Source organism: Gordionus sp. m RMFG-2023, chromosome 3 (assembly GCF_954871325.1).
Source record: "Gordionus sp. m RMFG-2023 chromosome 3, tfGorSpeb1-WG-v2, whole genome shotgun sequence".
NCBI classification, from domain to species: Eukaryota; Metazoa; Nematomorpha; class Gordioida; order Chordodea; family Parachordodidae; genus Gordionus; species Gordionus sp. m RMFG-2023.
The window spans coordinates 10,142,207-10,165,026 of NC_088777.1; the positions used below are offsets into that span (position 1 = coordinate 10,142,207).

The window sequence follows — 22,820 nt, forward strand, 5'->3', positions numbered from 1 at the left end:
GCCCTAAAAAATTTCATATAATTTTATTTTTTTTAAAAAAAATTATTAATTGTTCTTTTTAAAAATATTTTATTCACATTGAACTTTAAAAAAAAATTGTTTTTCTAAATATATTATTTTAATAATTAATCAAAAATTTAATATATTAAAACCTTAAATACAAAAATTCAAAAATTTAAGAATATATAAGAAGTTAAAAAAAGTTTGAATAATAATATTATTTAAAAATAGATTAATTGATTATATTTTGGATTCATAAATATTTGACAAGTAATACATAAATATTTCACAATTTGAGCAACACATTATCTCAAAAAAAAAATATTTATTTGACACAGAATAAAGAAATATATTATTAAATAAATTAAAATTTGGGTAAATATTATTATAGTACAATATATTCCCGTTAAAATTCATTCGAATTAATTTTTAACAAATAAATAATAATTTTTAAAATATAAGTACAATTTTTTAGTTTTACTAATTAAATAAATGAGTTTGGATTTTAGGGGTTTTCACATGATGTAAACTTTCTCAACTTGGCTAAAGGCAAAGGACTCTCTCGTTTGTGGGCAAGTGATTTTGTTTTCGTTATTAGCTGCCATTTGCTGCAATGCCTAAACAAAAAATAATAAAAGTTTATTTTATAATGTTACATACATCCCACTTTCTTGATGTAATTTTAGAGGAAGAATGACGATTAAAAAATTAATAATATACCAATAATTAATCATTTTTATGAAATTTTGAAAGATAATAAATTTAGGAATAGTATTTTTGTAATCAATCAATTTCAGTTTTTCGTTTTGACTGGGTCATAATCATATCAAAGAGACGACTGGATAATTCTCATGAATATTATTTTCTCTTGGTTTTCCATATTTTACATTTATTTAATTAATAAATATGAATTTTTCGCTTTTATTACTAAATAAAATTTGTTTTTAACCATTTAAATTTGAATAATAATTTATTTAAAATTAAAAGATTCTAATAAATATAGTAGCCTAAATGTTTTTAAAATAATTATTTTTAGAATTTCTGTATATTTCAGATTTTGAAAAAATTTAATATTATCCTTATTAATGACTAATCTAATGTTATCCAAATTTCTGTTGTAAGGAATACACTTATAAAGATTTATGAACATGTTTAATTTAAAAAAATATATTATTTAAGCATTTAAATAAACAAAGAACCGGTATAACTTATATAATTTGGAGAAAAATGTGTAGAAAATTTCAGAAAAAATTTATCATTCGAAAACATAAAATATTTTGCTAATTCCAATCGTGTTAAACCTTTTTCCCGTAAATCTGCCCATTTGGTAACATGAGAGGAGGGTTGGTATCATCCAAAGGTTCTCGCCCGATTCTACAAATCAAACGGGATTGAGTGCTGTGAGCAAAGGGAAGATCTCGGCACAATAGGGCCATTTTAGAATTACACACTGGACATCGGGGGTCGGCCACATAACTACTGCTAGAAGCAGATGATGCGTTAGAAGTAATTTGCGTAGATGGGGTTGAGACAGCTGGAATAAGAGCAGAAGATAGAGAAGGCGCGGAAGTAAAGGAAGTTGAGGATATAATAGCGGAAGTAGAAATATTCGTTAAAGGCGTAATAGGAGTCGAGTCGTCAGATGACAAAGTTGAAGTATAAGCAGATGATATAATGGGAGTAGAAAGAGATAAAGTTGAAACGATTGAAGGCGCTAGTGAAGCGGGAGTTGCAACAGCAGGTAATAGACTTGAAATAAAAGCAGATGATAACGAAACAGGAGCCGTGGCAGCCGATGACGTAACTTTTTTGCGTCGCTTGGAGGTTGCAGAGCTTGTCGCGGGATTTTCTTTGTCCTTGCAATAAGAATCGTATTTATTCGTATTGCATTGACTTTATTTTATTTTTTAAATTAACAAGTTTTAAACTAATATTCAAATATATATAACAATAAATATTTGTGTATAGGAGTTTGAAAATTCAGTTTGTTAAACTAGGTTTTTTTGCAAATTTGTAAAACTTAAATCATTTATTTAGTCTGAATCATGTGTCAGCATGTTTAAAGTATATATCCTGTAAATTTCAGACAATTTCGCAGCAAAGGAAACCCCTATACGTGTGGGAAAAACAATTCAGACAAATTCAGGTGGTCATTTTAAAATTAAAAAAGAGGCGATATGAATGATTTAAAATTTTAAAAAATTTACAAAAAAACCACCCTTTTTTTTAAATGAAAAAAAATAATCATACAAAATAAGGCCAATAAATAGGTAAAAATGTATAAATATGGGGCATTATGATGATAAGGCTATGATAACATTTGAAATACATATGTTGCGATGCGTTGATAAAAAATATGTTATACGATTATAAAGTTAATAATAAATTCAATAAAAAGGTATATTATTTTTCTTAAATATTATATAAAATAATTATCTCTATTTTAGCTTTATCTTAAATTATTTTAAAACTGAATAAGTTGTAATAACGCTGCTAAATAACGCAACGCTTGAAAATAACGCGTTAACTATAAATGCAGCGTAAATAAACGAGATTTATAAATTCATGTAAAGTTTTTTTAACGGTGTTTTGAGAGATGCCAATCCGGCTTGTAAGGTGATGCAAAATATAGATTGTTTATCGAGCTGGTACATTTTAAATATGGCGTCTCTAAATGAATGAACCAAATCTACCCATCTATCATCGCTAAGGTATTCCTAGAAAATAAAATTATGTTAAATACTAATACAATTATTTTTTAAATTCGAAATTTATATAAGCCTTTAATTCATATTTTTGAAAAAAGGAATATATTTAAAAAATATTTATAATGCATATTCATATGTACTGCTACAAAGCCTTTTTAAATGCGGACAATATTTACTTATCGTACTTAAAAAAGAGATTTCATTTATTTCAAAAATATATTTTAAAAATGACAACTTGCTGTGCAAATTAATAACCGTTTTAAAATGTGTTTTTTTTAAAAAAAATTTTATACAAATAGGCGTTTTAACACACATGCCGCCGCTCGATTTGTAAACACAATTAAGATTCATAAATAAGAATCAGATTCAAAACATGTGACAGAACAGTATTTCACCATAAAAAATAGAAAAATGTCAAATTATTCGAAAAAGTTGCAATTATATTTGTTTTTTTTCTTTAAATATTTAAAATTAACTTGATAAGCTTCAGAGACATCTTTAGGAGAATATACTAGGAGACCCATGATTTTTTTGACTTGATGATAATTAGTTTCATCTACGCCGCTACTAAAATATTTTCTGCTGTATCTGTAAATTAAATTTTATGGGGGAAAAAAATGTTTAAGGCAAGAAATACGAAATTTAATATAAAACCTTTCACAAAATACAAATTCTATTTTTTAGCGATTTTAATAAAAGATTTAATTTCAAGAATAAGTCGATTAGGAAGTATAAAATAGCTATGGCATGAATATTATAAAAATGCTCTAAAAAATGAAATTTATCCAAGCGAAGCGTATATTGTATTTTTTGCTTTATTATTAAACATTTTAAAAATAAATTAGGAATTTATTGGAACATCATATCCATCGATTCAAATAATTCACAATTTATAAAATTAAATTTCTTCCGCATATTTTATCCTAATAAAGGCGTGATAAATTATAAATAAATTGAAATATGTTATCATGATTTAATTGTAGTTTTCTCATTCATTCCTTAATATATATGTTTTTATTTAAATTATGTTTCATAAGTAAAAAAAAGTTGATATTTCGTTTCGTATAGTAAACTTTAACTGACCAACTATTATTTTAAAAAAATGTTTTTACTTGATAGCTTCCAAGTATAATCCTTTCTGGAACAATTGAATGAATTCTTGAATTCTAAGTTCGAATTCTAAATTACTCTGTATTTATATTTTTAAAAAATAATAAGATCGATTAGTCAAATTAGAGGTCTGCATTGGGTTGGTTTTTAGCCCACATATACTTCGGACGGGCGTGGTCGGGGTTTATAAAATATTTCCAACATGGTGAATTTTTAATATTTTTCAGGCGAAATGAGCAGAAGAGACTTCAAATTTAATATTGCATATTTTATATGTTTAATTAAAAATACATGAAAATAAATGAATAAAGAGCCAATTCAGCCTTAAAATAACCTTTAAACATGGCGGGCGGGCTACACAAAAATTTATGGGTAAATGGGGGAACGAACGGGCAAATTTTTTAAAAAAATTATAAGTGTGTGGGTGGTCGGGAAAAATTTCTAAACATCTAAGTCAAATTATCTCTAAATAATATTTAATTTATTAGTAAAATACTATTTAAAAATATTTGAATTTGTAAAGTATTATTATAATTTTTGTCATAATCACATCACTGAGAAATTGTAAAAATTAAAATAATTTAGGGAGTGAGTAAAAGGAAAGGATGATACCATATTGTGATAAAGAACTATTATTGTTATCCTGTTAAAATTATTTTCATAAAATTTAAAGTGAAATCTATGTGCCTATTTTTTGTTCTCAAAAATTATATCAAATAGATATAAAAGGTTATATCTAAGATTTGAAAATGAATTTGAAAATAGAGAGCTTTCATAAAACTTTAATACGCAAAATCTTAGAAAAATTATTAGAAAAAAATGTTTTTTATTTTGAAAAAAGGGAAATTTTATTTTTTTATTCGTGGCCACGTTTTTTTTTTGAATTTATGGACTAGTGATGTACTCTAAGGTGCATGTCTAAATAGTAAATTAATCAGGCATTGTGCAGATAGATTGTATTGATTTTTAATGAAGTGATGGAAAGCATATTTAGAAGTGCAATAGCTTAAATAGTTTATGTTATCCACTTAGCAATATTTCAAATTGCAAAATAATACATTTCAAAAAAAATCACAAATTATATTTTTCTCTATTTCTAATATTTTTCCTATCTTACCTTCATTTTTATTAAATTGTTTTCATTCATTTTTCCCCCCTCTCACTAATACAGAATTATTATTGGTTGTATTATTCTTAAAATAACATTGATGTTCACATCAGATATTCATTTTCAAATCCTTTTTAATTTCAAACTCAGAAATTATTCTTTTGGTAATTTGGGGAAAGAAAAATGAAACCTTTTTAAATATAAATAAACCCGTATTTTCCTTAATTTTGACTTATTGTCATAACACCAGAGTAGGCAAGAACCTGTCTGTTGATTTATTAATGATTTTTCAATCTCTTTGGCCATCATAAAGAGGTCTATATTTGTCAAATGCTATTTATAAAAAAAAAGATATTATAAATTAGTTTATAAAATATAGTTGTATTCACAAATAGATAATTCAAAATTTATATCAAAAACATGATAAAACTTGAATATTGGAATATTCTGCTAATGAGAGTGCAGTATCATAATAACCCCTGCGCAAAAAATATTCTATTAGCATTCTATCTAATCTTTTCTTTTTCCAAGTATTATATTTTGCATTCATTTCTTCCAAATTAACTTTTAATTTTGGATTGGTTTCATAATTTAAAAGTATCAGGCTATTATTTTTTACATCTTCATTATTAGTTGGATCATCAACTCCATTAGCAGTATTGAGGGAATTATCTAGTTCTTTGTTTATTAATTTAGTATTAACATTTGATTGATCCTTATTTTTAGCTTTTTCAATTGTTAATAAATTTGTATTATGACTCAATATACAGCCTTCTTGCAGATGTTCAATTCTTATTTTACAAAGTTTTAAAGCTTCTTTTTCTTCAGAAAGATTTTCTTTGGCCTATAATATAAAATTAAAATTACTACTTTCAATATAATTACTTTTCTTTTAAGAAAAACTAATTTTTCAGCTACATTATCAATGATATTACATATACTCTGAATGGATTCGGGATTTGAATCATTTAAACTTTTTATAGTTGTCTCAGAATCACTCAAAAAAACCTGAACTTGATTAAAATCTCTGTCCAAATTTTTAAGAGAGTTTCGATATTTTTTGTTTAGGTTTTCATAAGGAATCTGTATAAGCTAATAATATGAAAATGATCAGATTAGGATTACCTTAATTGTTGAGTATTCAAGGCATTTAATATCAATCATTGTTTAAAGGTTTATTATCAGATGTTTCTATTGGCGACTAATTAATTAACGAGGTAAAGTTTGGCTTGGGATAAATAATTAAACTTTTGAAGATATAGCTTAATTTTAGGTATTATGACATATAATCAGGGGTAACAAAGGAAATAAAGTATTACAACACTAATATATCATACCTATTTGAGAAATACAATTTGATTATAAATATGGAAGAAATTATGTAAGATTAGGTTAAAAAAAATAACCTGACCTGCTTGACTTAATCAAAAACAAATGTTGTATATGAAATAATTAGGTGTTCGAGTTCAAAGTAGAAAAGAAAAGGCTCCTTCAGAAAATTAAAAAATTAAATTATTTATATTCAGTGCTTTACAAAAGTTAAATTAAAATGAACTAGAACATGAAAATTAGTTTATGTGCTATTTATTGTTATTGCACAAGAAATTGTGTTTTCAGATCAAAAATATCAGGAATGGTCTAAGTGTAGCATTAACCGATATTCATGAGGTGTTTATATCATAAGTTCATTATATCATATGGGTGAAGTAGTGAATCCACATTCTACAAAATTATTTACCGAGAGAGAACGGTTTCTATGCACTTATTAACTAAAACTTTGACATTTATCGTTTAATTGAATTAGGTGGATTTGTATATACCCAGCTTATATTAATTTAAAGAAAACTGCAGCTCAGGGAAGGAGAATTGCAAAATCACATGTAATAATATTTAATTAACTTTAATTTAAATTAATATAATATATAGTGCATTGAAAATCCCACAACAAATGAAATTAAGGATGTTTTAATAGCATCAAATTTTAGTGTTGATATTGAAGTATGAATTTGTATTTTTTTATATTAATTTATTTTCTTTAGAATAAATATTATCCAAGAGAATGGAACAAAGATGTATTGTTTAAAGGTAGAGTTAGAGTTCATATTAAAGACACTACAACTGGAAATCCCATAAATCCAGATTTGCCTAATAGTAACATATTTATATAATAATTATTAAATAAAAAATACATATTTTTAAATAATTAAATACAGTTATAAGCTTTAATTGATGTTATAAATTATAATCCATAATTGTGAAGATTTATTTCTTAGTATTATCTTTGTTTTTATTTAAAAAAATTAATGATACAATTGTTTTAATAATTATTTATGAGGGAATTTTTAAATAAACATCAAGGAAATTAATTGTTTTTAAAAAAAATTAGAGCATTCAATATTGTTACATTTGGGGGAAATGATTCCACGGCTCAAGAGTAGAGTTCAAAAAGGTTCAGCTACTCAATCTAATATTTCTGCTGCTGGTCCAAGTGGAGAAACTTCACATACATCAAATACTAGAAACATTAACAAAAAGAAAAATAAAGGAAAGCGATAAAAATTTTATATTTCTTGTGATATATTATATTATTCATTTAAATTTCATATTGGTTTATGTTTATTCTTTAACTTAGCTGGAATTATCTTTCTTTATTTTAAAATATTTTATAATAATTATTTTGATAAATATCATTATATCAAACTATATAAATATAATTAATTGATAATTAATCTTTTATGTACACAAATCACCATTGAGTCTAATTTTTTCATACTTTTTTTAATTTGCACAAAAATAATAAACCTCCATAGTAATAAACCAAAAAATACTTCTAATCCATATTTTTCTATCCTTTTAAATTATAAAATATTCATTACGAATAATATATATTTCCCCCATCTAATAGTGATGAAAATTCTAGAATGGGCTAATGTTTTAAATATCTTAATAAGTAGTCAAATTTTTGGAACACATTAAATTTCAATCAATCTTGCATCATTTATAAAATATATATTCTGAATACATTTTTTGGAAATAGTATTCATTTCTTTTAATTTCAGCCATCTTTAATTTCCATTGAACCAGAAAAATTATGTTTATTACTAATATTGGACATAACTTCATTAGTCAACCTTATTATTTTTCTCATATTATTAATTTTCTAATTACAAGCAAAATATTGATTTGACTTCTTTGACAATCTTTAATATATTTTATATAATAGCAAAAATTAACAAATTTTGATGGTCTAGAACTAGAAGGTACAAATAACTATTTTAAAACATTAAAAATGTTTTAAAATTGATTGGTCACTTTCAATTTCATTTCTTGTTTTAAAAGATAAACTATATTATCTTCTGCAATTTTATTAAGCCATTAAAAATATTTTTTTTACTAATTACAATATTTTACGTTCTATTAATAAGTGCCCATTATGGTTGGGTAATTACTATATTTATACCCGTTTAAGCCAGTTTTTAGCCAAAAACTATCATTTTGGCCTTGGGGGTTTTTTAAAAAAAAGATAGCTCAAATTTGGAAGAAACTAATATAGATTAAAACTTTAATGTTAACGGATTTTCTCCGGCAGGCGCCTGAAGATTGAGCCGAATTAGCCGATATTTATTTATTACCTAACTATAGTGCCCATGCATGCGGCATGGTCAAATGAACATATTAACCCACTGAAAGAAAGGAAGCAGATGACATTTAATCGTTTAATCCTATTTTCATAGTGATATATTTAAAATTATTTGAACTGTGAAATTATCATGAAACATAAAAAAAATGATATTCAAAAATTACTAATTTCTTTTCTTATATTTCTTTCGCTTGTTTTGTAAATTAAAAATAACTAAAGTTTTCATCTGAAAAGTCTTTAACTTCTACTATTATATGGCAAAATAATGTTATACTTTAAAAAATATATATCGAGACAATTATTTTATAATTGAGTTCCCAAAAATTAACCAAACGGCCATTTTTCCTTATTAACATATAAGTTTTTAAAAAAAATCTAGATGATAAAATACGACTTTTTACAAACGAAGCCAGATAATTTTTCTTTCGAAATTAAATAGTTAAAGATAAAAATATTTATCTTTTAAATGTATTTAGGATATAAATACAAGATACTTTTTCAAAATGCACTAAATGATACATATTGTATTTAAGATTCAAGTATTTACGACACTGCTCAACCCCAATTAACTTAATATTTCCATTAAAAATTTTTTATAGTTATAAGTTTGTTTTTGAAATGCAGGGTTTATTTAAATCTTATATGACCAAAATTTTGAATTTGGGGGTTTATGAATAAAATTTTTATACGTTCTTATTTCGCATCAGACCGATTCAGCGAAACTTTTATCACGAAACCAATTCCGAGCATTCATTGAGAAGACAATATCATTTTCTCGCAACCGGGACCGTTAACACTCTTTAACTAATGCATTTTAGCGTTTTATAGCGAACCCTTTATGGTGAATGTCAAGATCATTACCGCTAAATAAGGAATAAATGATGAATGCATTTATTCTAAAGAAAATCAACAAGTTTAATAATAATTTACCCGCACAAATCATAAAAGTGAAATGTTTTATGGGAATTTAATTACTAATTCTCTATTAAGTAAGAAGTTGGCTCTAATGTTACCTTTATTTGATATGATTAAACAATAACTTAGCAATTTCTTCCTTAATTTGAAGAATGATATGTTTTATGTTACATCCGCCAAAAGAAAGAGAGAAGTAATGCTGACCAACTACTCAGGTGTCATTCAAACTTTTCTAAAACTGTAATGGTTTCGATTGATGTTTCAAATTTTGGCAACACTCGTCTCATTTTTTTTGCTTAAAATTTAAAATTTTGAGCAAAAAATATTTGAAGATCAAAAAAATTGAAGAATTGAGCATGCTCAAGGAAGATTTATGCGATGTTTTTGTAAAATCTTCTATGATTTTCCCTTTAATGTCTTTTTTATTTAGATTCTAAAAAATAAAAAAAATTTCTTAGAAGTTTATTTATTTCAATGACATATACATTGATTTATTTAGATTTTTAAAAATAAAAAAAAATTATCTTGATGTTTTTTTAATAAAAATAGCATAAAACAAAATGGAAAATCATTTTAAAAATTTGAAGGATAAATAAATGATATTATTATATTATAAAAATACCCAATTCATAGAAGATTTTTATACAAAAAACATTCTTAATTGAGCATGCTAAAAAAAATTTTTACAAAAAAACCTTCGAATATTTTGATATTCAAAAGCGCAAAATCTTTGAATATTTTCTGAATTTTGAGTAAATGTTAAACCCTGATTCTGATATGTAATCATATGTGGTTCATATTTTGTTTTTTCTAAATAATATAATTTTAACCATTACAATACCTGGTTTCAAAAAAAAAGCTTTTACAATTGATATTATAAAAACTTATGCTCCAAAAAAAGGGATAATTATAATATTATAAAATCCTTGAAATATTAATTGTGAATGAATTAAACAGTCTTGAGATTTGAAAGGTATAGTTATTTAAGTCAATAAGCTTCCTATGTAGTCACAACGCCGAATATTTATTGACTTATTTAGATGTTTTATTATTAAATATTTCATGGTCGTGGTCATTTATTTTCTTTAAATTAATACTTAGCTTTATATTCATAAAAAAAAGTAATTTATGCACGTGTTGCCCTATATATTTTTTTTGTATTTTAAAGAATAAAAAGAAAACTTACTCTAAATAATATAAGATTTTCGGTCCCATATTCAGGAGAGAAAACATTATCTTACATCTTCCCTCTATAAAGTTTATTAAATTTATTGACTAAAAACTTCTTTTTTTTAAATATGGGGGAGGTGAGTAATAAAATCAATGCAACGGCATCATTCATTATATTTATTATCTCGTATAACTTTGGCGGAATATTTGTTTAGAACTGGTCTCGATCCTTTTGCATGAATTAGGTTTAAATTATTGAAGGTCACGGTCCGGTCTTTGGTCCGGACTGGACCGATATCCTCGGACCGGACCGGACCACGGTCCTTAAGAAAAAGATCGATCCAGACCGTGGTCCTAAATAAAAAGACCGGTCCATTTGTTTTATCATTTTATTAAATGTAAGAGTATTATATAAACAATAAAATTTATCCAATGGTATTGAAGAAAGTGATTTTGTGCTTGTGGAGGGCATATTAAAATTAAGAGTAGATTGTGTTTTTGAGATATTTTCATTTTCATCATTAGAAGTATTTATTTTATGTTTTATCAGATGTCTGCTTAAGGTACCTAATTATTTTATTAAGAATAAGGTTAAGTTATTTTGACAATGAATTATTCAGACAGTTTTTTAAGAAAAAATAGAACTATATAAATAATAACCAAAATATTTTAATAATAATACTGCTTATTTTGATTAATTTATTGCTTAAAAAATTATAAACAATTATTTTGTTACTTGTTGCTGACGATACATTAAATTTGGTACTGCAGTGAACACAAACTCTATGTTTTTTATTGTGACTATAAGTAAAATGTTTCTTGGACAAACTTATGGTTTTCATATTGTAAAATAAAAATTAACAAAATCTAAAATAACTCATCTAGAAAAATATCGTAAAATAAAATATAAAAAAATTATATTAATTGAATAGTTAAGCAAACTTAAATAATAATAAAAGATCGGTCCGGACAGCGGTCTGGACCGTAAAAGATAAAAAGACCGGTCCGGACCACGGTCCTCAAAAAAAGATCGGTCCGACAATTGGTCCCTAAGACCGATAGGACCAGGACCGTTGACCTTCACTAGTCTAAATATTGGTGAAACCAGAATGAAATTAAATGGCTTTTTAGATAATTTAAAGTCTCTGAAGATAACTTAAATTATCATAAGGTATTTATAACCCATCCTTTACTTGAATACAGCCCCATAAATCTAAATTTAAATTATTTATAAAAAATTTTGACCCTTTTTTCAACGAGTGTCCGAAGACCTGCTATGTTTCCGAGCCAAGCCATGTACTCTAATCTATTAGTGAAGAACTCTACTTAAAATTGGATCTTCCCTAAGAAAATTCATGATCACGCCCCTTAAAATAATTCTAATAACCTTAGAGATTGATGAATTTCTTTAAAATTAGAATTTAATTCCTTATGATATAAAATAGCATTTTTTCAAATGGTTCACTCTTAACCTTTATTGATATAAAACGATTTTTACCAGGTATCATATGACTCTTAATTAATATTATGAAATTATCGAATAATATATAAAATAGTCTCAAAACACTTCCAGCCTTTATAATATTTGTATTAGATAAAACGCTCTTTCCCTGGTCAATTTTTTTGCTATTCTTGCTTGGATTTAGCGTAAAAAATTATTCTTGTTTTTAAGGTAAAAGAATAGCGAGAATGTGTTGTTTCAAATTTATTTTTCAATAGCTTAATGATTTCAAATTCATCGTTAAATTAGAATTATCTTCTGAAAAAAAATTATATAAACATATTTCTTAATTTCTTTATATATAATGCAATTTATATAGTTAATGATTTATTCTGGTTAAGGAGTACATTTGTTAGGCCTTCACAACGTATATGTTTATCCAAATTGTGCGAATTTTAGGAAGGAAGTAAATATATTACATACAATACTCCACCCACCTTACCTTTTGCTTAAATTAAAGACCTGCAGGCTCGGCCCTAAGCCCTGCCCGGGAACATTGCTCTTGTCGTACTTTAATTTTTTTAAATATACCCAGACCAGGCCTTAAATATTATTTTTAAATACCAGGCCTGGCCAGGCCGGGCCTAAAAATTTTTTCCTAAATGCCCGGGCAGGGTGAAATATTTTAAATCGTTATTATTACATATAAAAATTAAAAATAAATATAATATATTCTAAAAAAATCCGATTGGGCTATGCAAATGCTACCTCTGCAGGTCTCTGATTAAAATACAAAATATTTTAGCTTATATATTAAAATTAATGATTTATCAAATACTTAATACAAATTTTTATAATTAACTTTAAAATGCCATATTTCCTAAATATAAACTAGGCCTAACTTGAAATTTTGCATATTTATTTATTAATTCTATATCTATATATTTAAAAAAAAATAGAGAAAAGAATACCGATTTGATTTTAGGACCATTTCTGGTTTTTGACATTTTTTTATATAAAATTAAAGGCCTATCATTAGGTTATATAAATAAATTTAAATAACGCTTCTAGCTCAATTATATTTAAAATTAAAGGGTGAACATTTTACCTAAAATGCTAGAGGCCCATATTTAGCATATGTTTGGAGTTAGAGGCTAAAATTTTATTTTCTTAGTTATAATATATGCAAATTCTAGTAAAAATTTTAGAAAAATCTGAGGAGATAGGGTTGAAACTCATGATGATTTGTCATCGAAATCACCATACATATGTATATTTATGGTTCTTAAAAAGCCTGATTCGAAGCCATTTTATAAATCTAGCTGATTAAGATTTTCGCCAAAATAATATTATGTAAGCCTCGAGATTTGGTAAATAGAGTCCAAACTTCTCTGCCATCTATGAGAAAAATCTCTAGGCATACACGTTATATTATTTTGACTAAAATCTTAATGTGGTCATTTTTAAAAATTTATGCGAATCGGGCTTTTAAACAACCCCTACCTATGTCCATTTCCGAAAATTTATGTAGAAATGGCACCCATGGTTTTCCTATGGTTTAAGCTGGGCTTATATTGTTTATAAATGGATTATATTTCGATGTATAATTTTATTATACAAAAAAGATTATTAGATTATCGGGAATTGATAAAACTATAGATATAAAATAATAATTTAACGATTAGGGATCTTTGAAATATGACTCTACTTTATTATTTAATATAAGTAATTGATTTATTAACTGAGATCTATATTTGTATATCTTATTTTTCAAGATTTTGACTATGATTATAACGACGAGTACAATATGAAATTAAAATACAATAATATTTTTAACATTTTGATGATTAATATTTAATTTATATAGACATAAGATAAGGTAGGATAACATATCCTTATATAATTTGAAGATATAAAAATAATTTTCTTTAAAAAAAATAAATACTATTAATCTAAATAATTATAAATTTCAAGATTTTCTCTTATTTTTTTTCGAATGTATTATAGAGGAATCAATTTTATTTGTCTGACTACGAGTAGACTTACCATTTCCTGAATGTTTAACGTCATCAACAAGGTCATCATCCTCATGGGATTTAAGGACAGACTTCGCTCCGATTTTCAAATTCGCGTAATATTGTAAAGCCCTAAGTCGACACTTCTCGTGATCGACGATAGGCATAGGATAATCCTTTACGAGCTCTATTCCACACTTGTCCAATATAACGCGAGGACATTTCCAGGGTTGATGAATATATTTCAATGGCACTTTTGCAAGGGCTGGAATCCACTTTTTGACGTACAACCCCTCGGCATCAAATTTTTCTCCTTGCAAAGTAGGGTTAAAAATCCGAAAGTAAGGAGAGGCGTCGGCGCCTGTTCCGGCTACCCATTGCCATCCGGATGAGTTGTTAGCGAGATCCGCATCCACCAGGGTATCCCAGAACCATGCGGCACCTACCCTCCAGTCTATGAGGAGGTCTTTGGTGAGAAAAGAAGCAGTGATCATTCTAACCCGGTTGTGCATGTAACCCTCGTGCCATAGTTGCTTCATACCAGCGTCAACTATAGGATAACCCGTGAGACCCGATTTCCAGGCCTTTAAGAATGGTTCGTTTTGGCTAGGTGACCATTGAAATCGATCAAATTCGGTCCGGAAATTTTTGGATGGAAATTCGGGAAAATGGTGCAGAAGATAGTAAGAGAATTCCCGCCAACCGCACTCAGCCAGATACTTTTCCTTGCCCTGCGAACCCTTGAGATCAAAATTGCGTGATGGAAAAATGGCATGCCAGATTTGCCAGGGTCCAATCTCACCCAGCGCTAAATGGGGTGATAGTCTGGAAGTGCCAGTTGTCAAATGTGGGTTATCTCTGTTGGAATCGTAATTTTTGATTCCATCGGACAAGAAATCCCGTAATCGTTCAAGGGCTCGAAGTTCGCCGGGTTTCCAAGTGTCTCTTAGCCCGCCAGCCCAATCTGGGTGAGTAGGCAACAAGGATAGGTGGCTCAACGAATCGGATTTAATGACGTGTTCGATAGATGCTATGAGTTTGGAGATGTGTTTAACATTGAAACAAGGGCGGTCGTAAAGCTTGCGAGGCTGTGATCCTCTTTGAAGGTGAAAAAGATATTCTAAACAGGTTCTCCAATAAGGCGTGAAAACCTTGAAATAGCCGCCGGTTTTATTGCGAATCACGTCGGGTTCGAGTAAGAGAGAAGCATTGAAGGATCGAACAGTGACACCCATACCTTCTAGCATTTCAGTTATAAGTTTGTCTTGCTTTACGTAGTGGGGCTCGTAGACCTTGTTAAAGTAGAGGGATTTTACGTGGTCACCTTTGAATATGGATTTGAGAATAGGGATCGGGTCACCATTTTTTATCAAGAGTTTCATTTCCGTAGCATCAATTCCATTTGCATTCTCGTTGATGGATTTTGAGAGGGATGCTAAGCTGTGATGCAGCCACCATTTTTGTGCCGAGCCTATGGGCCAAGCTTGTTTAACTGTCTCATCTTGGTATATGTACAAACATATAACATTCTCAGAATCTTTGACTGAGTGCCAAAGACCAGGATTATCGTGAAGTCTCAGATCCTTTCGGAACCAAAAAATCGAGTTGAATTTGATCATTTCTTACCACTTAGGGGAATATGGCATGTTTTCTAAAAAAAATTAAAAAATTATTTTCTTCTCTCATTAGAGAAATGTACAAAATCAATATATCTTGAAATGTCTTACATCAGCAAAAAGCAATTGTAAATTTTTTAATGGTTTAATTTAAATTACATTTCTGTGTCAAGCAAATATACAGATATTGTTAACCATTGAGTAGCATCGGTTGAAAAAAAAACAAAGCAAGGCTTTCGTAAGTGACGAACCTACGTTTTAAACTACTATATCTCAGGTTATTAAATTATTTTTCATCAAAACAATTATAAAATATATTTTAAGAAAATTCACCGATCATATACAATTATTTTTTAAACTTGATCCATTAATAACAATTTTATAAGATATATTATATCAATTAGTTAACAATAAAAATTTAAATCTTAAAAAAAACATCTTGAAAAGATTTTATGAATGAAAATTGCAAAAGATTTGCCTATAAAAGATTTTTTAAAAACAATTGACATTTTTTAGGGAAATCTCTGTCAGAAAATCTTAAACATTTTTTTCAAACCCTGTTAATAGCTTAATTAAATCAAGTTCTATACCAAAATTACCCAATTATACTGAGATTAGAGCAGGGCATAGACAGATCCAAATTTGAATCCGTCTAGGAAGGACATTCTCCCAGATTTGATCGAATTCTAATTTTAAAATTTTTTTAAGGATTGGATCGTATCTTGACAACACATTTTTTAGCGTTTAGAATTTTTCAGCTTTATTGCACTTTTTTTTAAAAAGGTTCTATATAAAAAAAATGGGATTGACTCATGGCAAATTTTGAGCATTTTGGATTGGTTCGAACTCGGATTTTTGAAAGATATTGTCGGTATAAATTATTTTTCAAACTTTTCTCGGATCGCGACGGATTAGAAAAAAATAAGTCCGGTAGAGGACTCTAGAAATTATTATTTAAAATTTTATGGGTTGATCAATTGATTTTTTTTTAAAAATACTTGATATCTCAAAAAGTATTTATCAGAAGTTTCATATATGTTGTTTAACCAAATTATTGAAGAGTTGTATGTAATAACGTTTGTTTAATTTCTAGTGTTTCTATAAACTCCTCTATGCTCTTAGCGATTAATAAATAAGCCAGATCAGCAAATATATTTACTAAATTAAATAATTAAATTATCATTAAAGTTATCTGGTTAAGATAACAAGAAAAATGAGAATTAAAGCAAAATATTAGGATTTTTAAGAAAAAAAATGAAAATATAAATGTGAACAATTTTCTTAGAATCCTTATTCCAGAGAATTACTATCTAATTTAAAGTAACTTTGCCAACCCTCTATTTTCAACGTTACTAAAATTAACTTAATAAAACCTGTTTTTAAAGTAAAAATATCAGGGACCTGCTGAGGTACCTTTTGAAAAGCCCGGCATGGATTTTCTAAAAATATATATTATTTATTTTTATAGCTAATAATAACGATTTAAAATATAGGACCCTGGTATTTTTTTATAAAAATTTTTTTAAACCCGGCTCAGGTATTTTAAAAAATTTTTCTTAGGGCCCGACCCGCTTATATTTAAAAAAATTAAAATACGGCCCGCCCCAACAAGTCTTTTAGAAATATAGAAAAATAAAAATATCAAGCTCCAACACGACCAGCATCATACCCAAATGCCATTTCATATATATATATTAAATAATTCTGTTTAATTAAAATTAACATAATATTTTTATCAGTAATTTTGTGTGGTAAATATTATTAACTTTTGAAATGCAACTAGTTACAGTTACTATTAATATAGTTCATAAAAAGATAACTAGTTACATTTTTAGATGTAACGAGTTACTAGTTACAGTTATATTTCAAAAGTAACTAGTTAAATTACAAGTTATTTTATAAATCATATACAAAACCCATCATTTTTTTATTTAATATAAAAATAATTACGGTTTACAAATCTTAATCAAAGATAAAATATACAATTTATTATATAAAAATAAAATTACACTGGAAAAAAAAATAGGGGATAATAAATTTACAATGAAGTAAATCGGTTCTGTCAAAAAATAAGCACCCCTAGACTGAACGTTCTACATAAAAGCTTGGTGTTAGGGCAAAATTATATTTAATAAAAGGTATAATTTTATCTCTTTTAATTAGCTAAGATTCTTACATTAGAATAATTTTGTAAATAATTTCACAAAATTTTATCTTTATGATATGGCAATGTTATATGCTTTCTTATAATAATTCTATAAAAAGATCTTGTTGGATTCTTGTGTTGTTACTAAGTTTAATCTATTACAAAAACATTATCAGTGCTTGGGAATACAGTAAAAGTCATTTTAATGATTAAGTTGGTTTAATTTAATTAATTTATATAATATTTAGCTAAACAAAAATCTGTTAAACATACATTTAGCTAAAATTTTGTGCAATTATTTAAGACAAGTTATATGAAAATAATTAATATTGCCTCTACTCCAAGTCTCCTTTATGAAAAATCTAAAATATTTTTTGAAACCCCAAGATATTTTAATTTAAATCTGTTGTTTTGGTAATACTTGTAGAAAGGAATGGTACAATTACTATTTTATAATTTTAATGCCATCTTTATTAAATGATGAGTTAGGATTCATATTAAATCCTGTAAATGGGCATAGCCAAAAAGGGGGGGGGGGGCAAGAGAAATTTTTCTCTTTGGAAATTAGTCAGTTCTTTTAAATATCATTTTAAGCCAATAAAAACCCCAATACCCGCCACCACCCAACCCATATCCAAAAATTTTATTTAACCCGTTACTGGTTAACGGTGCATATATGCACCACCTCCTATATACCTTATTTTAACATAGTAGTTTTTTTTTAAAAATAATAAAAAAGATTTTTATATAGTTCAGACATTGTACTTCAAAACTGGAAAAGAAAAATATGAAAAAAATATTTTTTTATGCCCCTAAGAAACCCTCAAACTTTGCGAATTTATGAGGTCTAAAATGCAAAATTTTCTAAGTGATCTCACGAGCATATTATAAAATTATTTCGATGAAAACTAGTGTGTATATATTCTTTATAGATATATAAATATTTATCAATCATTTTTGAATTTTTAAATAATTAATATTTTAGTAGGTAACCACATAAAGTTGACTGGTGCATATATGCACCGTTAACCATCTAGCAGTATATATTATTTAAAAAAATTCAAACAAATGAAATTTAACATAATGAATTATAATTTTTTATATTATACTTAAAACCACTACCGTCACTAAGGGTGGGAAGGGGAGGGGTGGGTGGCTCGAGCCCCTTAAGAATTTTAAAAAAAAATTTTATACCCAAAAAAGACCTTTTGAAAATAATTTAAAAAAATTTTTTTCCCCTGAGATTAAATCGAATAATATATTGTTCCTATTATAATTTTTTATCCCGATCAAATTATATGAAATTATTAGGTTCATAAATATTCAAAAGTTTAAAATTATTTTTAGCCTCTTCCTTTCTGAAGATTTTATTTTATTTATATAAAATATTATGCACCTGTTTTGTCAAAATCAAAATTATCAAAATAATAGATGACTAATAAAAAAATCAAGATTCTACGAAAATAATTTGTCTAGATATTTAATTTTTAATAAATTTTTTTAATGAAACGTTTTCTAACAATTGAACAAGCGCTTGCTCAACTTTTTGAAGAGGAACCAATTGAAGAAAGAGATATGGTTATAATTCCGCCAAACCCCTCTGCAGTTAGTGATGAAGAAGATTTCGATGAAAATGACTTAACAAATGTCGGAGTTTTGCCTTCAGATACAGCTGGAGAATTGGAGATTCATAATTCAGTTGATGACGACCTTCCAGAACCATATTCTACAAGAAGCTATTCTCGAATTTCTCACAATTTAAAATGGAGAAAAACGGATGCAATATATTCTTCAAGCCCTTTCAATGGAGAAAAGGAAGATGTAATAAAACTTGAAAATGATTTACATGGTAAAAGTCCATCAGATATATTTTGTTTAATTTTCGACGAAGACTTATATTCCCTAATTGTAGAACAAAGTAATATTTATGCTAAACAAATGAATAGACCTAACATATGCATAACCATCCAAGATATTCAGAGATTTATTGGAATTCTATTATTTACTGGATATCATTCTCTCCCACAAGAAAGAATGTACTGGTCTAATGACAGCGATATTTCTATTCCAATAATCCGGGATACAATGACCCAATTACAATTTCGAAATTTGAAATATAATATCCATTTGGCAGACAATACTAAAATAGATATACATGATAGATTTTATAAAGTTAGGCCTTACATTAATATATTGAATAATAAATTTCAGCAATTCGGAATTTTTAAACATCATTTATCAATAGATGAACAGATGATACCATATCGAGGAAGACATTCTTGCAAAATGTTCATAAAAGGAAAACCAATTAGATTCGGATACAAGTCTTGGATATTGGCCTCTTCCGACGGTTACGTATTCTCATTTGATATATATCAAGGGAAAAGCGAAAATAAATATGAATATGGATTAGGTGGAAATGTAATCATAAAATTATTAAAGGCATTGCAAAAACCAAATTATCATAAAATATATTTTGATAATTTCTTTACATCATTTAAACTCTTGTCATACTTAAAACAAATGGGATATTTTGCAACTGGAACTGTGAGGGACAATAGACTAGAGCATTGCCCAGTTGAATCTATAAAGGTTGTAGCAAAAAAAGAAAGAGGATATTATGATTATAGGTTTGAAAAATTAAACGAAATATTTGTAGTTCGTTGGAATGATAATTCGGTGGTGACCGTTGCATCGACATGCCACACTATCTCTTTGCTTTCTAATGTTTCAAGGTATTCTAAGAAAATATCTTCTAAAATAAAAATTCCTCAGCCAAATATGGTAACTGCTTATAACAAACACATGGGTGGAGTTGATCTATGTGATAATCTAATATCTACATATAGAATAAAAATAAGAGGAAAAAAATGGTGGTGGCCAATATTCACCAATTTTATTGATGTAGCTTTGGTAAATTCATGGAAAATCTGGAAATTCGTGAATCGAGATGACAAGAAGAGTTTGCTTGCATTTAGACGAGAAGTTACTAACTACCTCCTTCGAACGCCAGTAAAAATTGAAAAAAATTCAAGTACAGGTCACGCCAGCCAGTTTGCATTACAGTGTGAAAACCCTATTGATTCATCTGGACATTATTTATCCAAAATTATAGATGGAAAAAGACGAAGATGCAGATATTGCCATACGCACTCAAGATATATGTGCCAAACATGTCAAATCGCACTCCATATTAAATGTTTCAAGGATTTTCATAATATATAAACATTTTCTCGTTTTTATTATAAATTACAAAAAAAGAATAAAGATATTTGTTGTTTTTTTGATCTTATAGTATTTTATATAATTTTTATCTTTTTTAACCTCTTAATGGTTAACGGTGCATATATGCACCAGGCTAGATTTTCTATTTAGGATTATTTTTTTTGGCTGATTTTTTTAGAATATCATATTTGAGCATTAATCAATATAATTTGAAAAAATTGAGCATTTTTATCCACTAGAAAAATCTTGACCATTAATGGGTTAATGTATTTAATAAAAATAAACAATATTTAAGTGTATTAAGTCAATTATTTTGTTTAGAATACTAAAATTTATATTATTAGAAGAGGAAAAAAAATGACAATATTTATGCAAGTTAGCAACTGTTTTAAATAAACTAAATTTAAATTTAATCATTTTAGGCCCAAGCCTATTAAAAAAAAATTCAAAAATCCAGGCCCACTATGTGGGCCATGGGCTGACCCATGAAGGTTTCTACTACTCAGATCCCTGCTTAGTCCTATAAGAACCCCTATGGCAAGTCTTGATGATGCAGATAGGAAAATAAATAAACTAAGGAATGTTAAAAGATAGGATTAAAAAATATTCCTAAAGAAATGTCAAACTTTTATTAGCCTCTTAGCTAAAATATTCAAGAGACCACTTGGTAAACCATAAGATATTAAAAGAAGGGTTGCAAACCTAACTGGCCATATAGATGACTAACTTTTATAATAATAGGTTTATCATTTTATTAAAAATGTTTATAAAAAAAATTTGTATAAAATTTTGCAATTTGATGTTTTTTTTAATTTAAGTTTTATATAAAAATGTGGTGATATTAGGGTTTGGGTAGTAAAAATATAAATTGTTGTAATTAATGTAACTTTTAGATTTATATACTTAAATCTTAATGAAGGACTTTAACTATAAGGAGAATTTGTATGCCCAGCTCTAACAAATAAATTTCCATCTCTAATAATTGTGTTTAATTATAAATATTTAAAGTTAATTTAATTATAATAAAAAATAATTTGCTAATGATATATATTGCTGAATATTCCTTGAAATATATACATTCACCTTAAGAGTTGGTTAAGTGTTTTTAATTCAAAAATTATTACTTTTTTAAGTATCTCTTTTCTTCTTAAACTAATCTCTTGGGTGAGATTAGGGTTAAAGCTATGGGTTGGTTTAATCAATAATAAAAATGGTCTAATAAAATTGGGCAGTGGCAATCCAAAAATTTTTTTAATGAATGAATGCTATAGTAACCAACATAGCTGATTAGTTTTATACTAGAGAAAACTTGAATAGGATGTGGATGCGATCAGCGAAAAATTACATAATGTGAAGCGAAATAATTTTGTTAAAACTTGGAATTGATAAGTACTAATATTTATTTCGGGATAAATATTTTTATTTTTTAAAAAAAATTAAAACTCTATATATTTTTCTGAAAATAAATTCTAGAAGCTAGATATTTTAAAGTATGAATCGAATAATCGTTTTAGGTATTGGGCTGAGGAGCTAAATTTAAAAGGTTTAAATATATGTATTGACATAGTATGAACGTGTATTTTTAGTAGCTAATTATCTGACTGTAACAGGAAAAAATGCTAAATAAGAAATTAATCATTTATTTTATTAAAATTATAGATAATAAATATCATTAATTGAGACAAATATTGTTAGTTTTTAATAATAAATATGATGACAGTTGTCA

The 22,820-nt window shown here is 26.9% G+C and overlaps 4 protein-coding genes across 5 annotated transcripts; 2 read left to right on the forward strand and 2 right to left on the reverse strand.

The window, feature by feature from the left end:
• Positions 1-339: 339 nt before the first annotated feature.
• LOC135925932 (E3 ubiquitin-protein transferase MAEA-like) lies at positions 340-6,118 on the reverse strand. 2 transcript variants are annotated; one of them, XM_065461526.1, is made up of 9 exons: positions 6,052-6,118; positions 5,812-6,009; positions 5,357-5,770; positions 5,137-5,259; positions 3,821-3,897; positions 3,185-3,296; positions 2,584-2,717; positions 1,302-1,893; positions 340-617 (listed from the first exon to the last, which is right to left on the reverse strand). In XM_065461526.1, the coding sequence occupies exons 1-9, from the start codon at positions 6,088-6,090 to the stop codon at positions 516-518; spliced, it is 1,791 nt and encodes a 596-aa protein (XP_065317598.1). In that variant the 5' UTR covers positions 6,091-6,118; the 3' UTR covers positions 340-515. The 2 variants fall into 2 exon arrangements, with proteins under 2 accessions (XP_065317598.1, XP_065317599.1); XM_065461527.1 differs by lacking the exon at positions 5,812-6,009 and having other exon boundaries at positions 6,052-6,105.
• A 446-nt stretch (positions 6,119-6,564) lies between these two features.
• LOC135926529 (signal recognition particle 19 kDa protein-like) lies at positions 6,565-7,682 on the forward strand. The gene is made up of 5 exons (XM_065462436.1): positions 6,565-6,676; positions 6,731-6,806; positions 6,853-6,924; positions 6,966-7,077; positions 7,313-7,682. The coding sequence occupies exons 1-5, from the start codon at positions 6,624-6,626 to the stop codon at positions 7,480-7,482; spliced, it is 483 nt and encodes a 160-aa protein (XP_065318508.1). The 5' UTR covers positions 6,565-6,623; the 3' UTR covers positions 7,483-7,682.
• A 6,206-nt stretch (positions 7,683-13,888) lies between these two features.
• Positions 13,889-22,342, reverse strand: LOC135927486 (deoxyribodipyrimidine photo-lyase-like). Its single transcript, XM_065463492.1, has 2 exons — positions 22,219-22,342; positions 13,889-15,758 (listed from the first exon to the last, which is right to left on the reverse strand). Exon 2 carries the CDS (start codon positions 15,724-15,726, stop codon positions 14,062-14,064), a length of 1,665 nt encoding a protein of 554 aa, XP_065319564.1. The 5' UTR covers positions 15,727-15,758; positions 22,219-22,342; the 3' UTR covers positions 13,889-14,061.
• On the forward strand, positions 19,373-21,094 carry LOC135926705 (piggyBac transposable element-derived protein 3-like). Its single transcript, XM_065462637.1, has one exon. The coding sequence runs from the start codon at positions 19,373-19,375 to the stop codon at positions 21,092-21,094; it is 1,722 nt and encodes a 573-aa protein (XP_065318709.1).
• Positions 22,343-22,820: the final 478 nt, after the last annotated feature.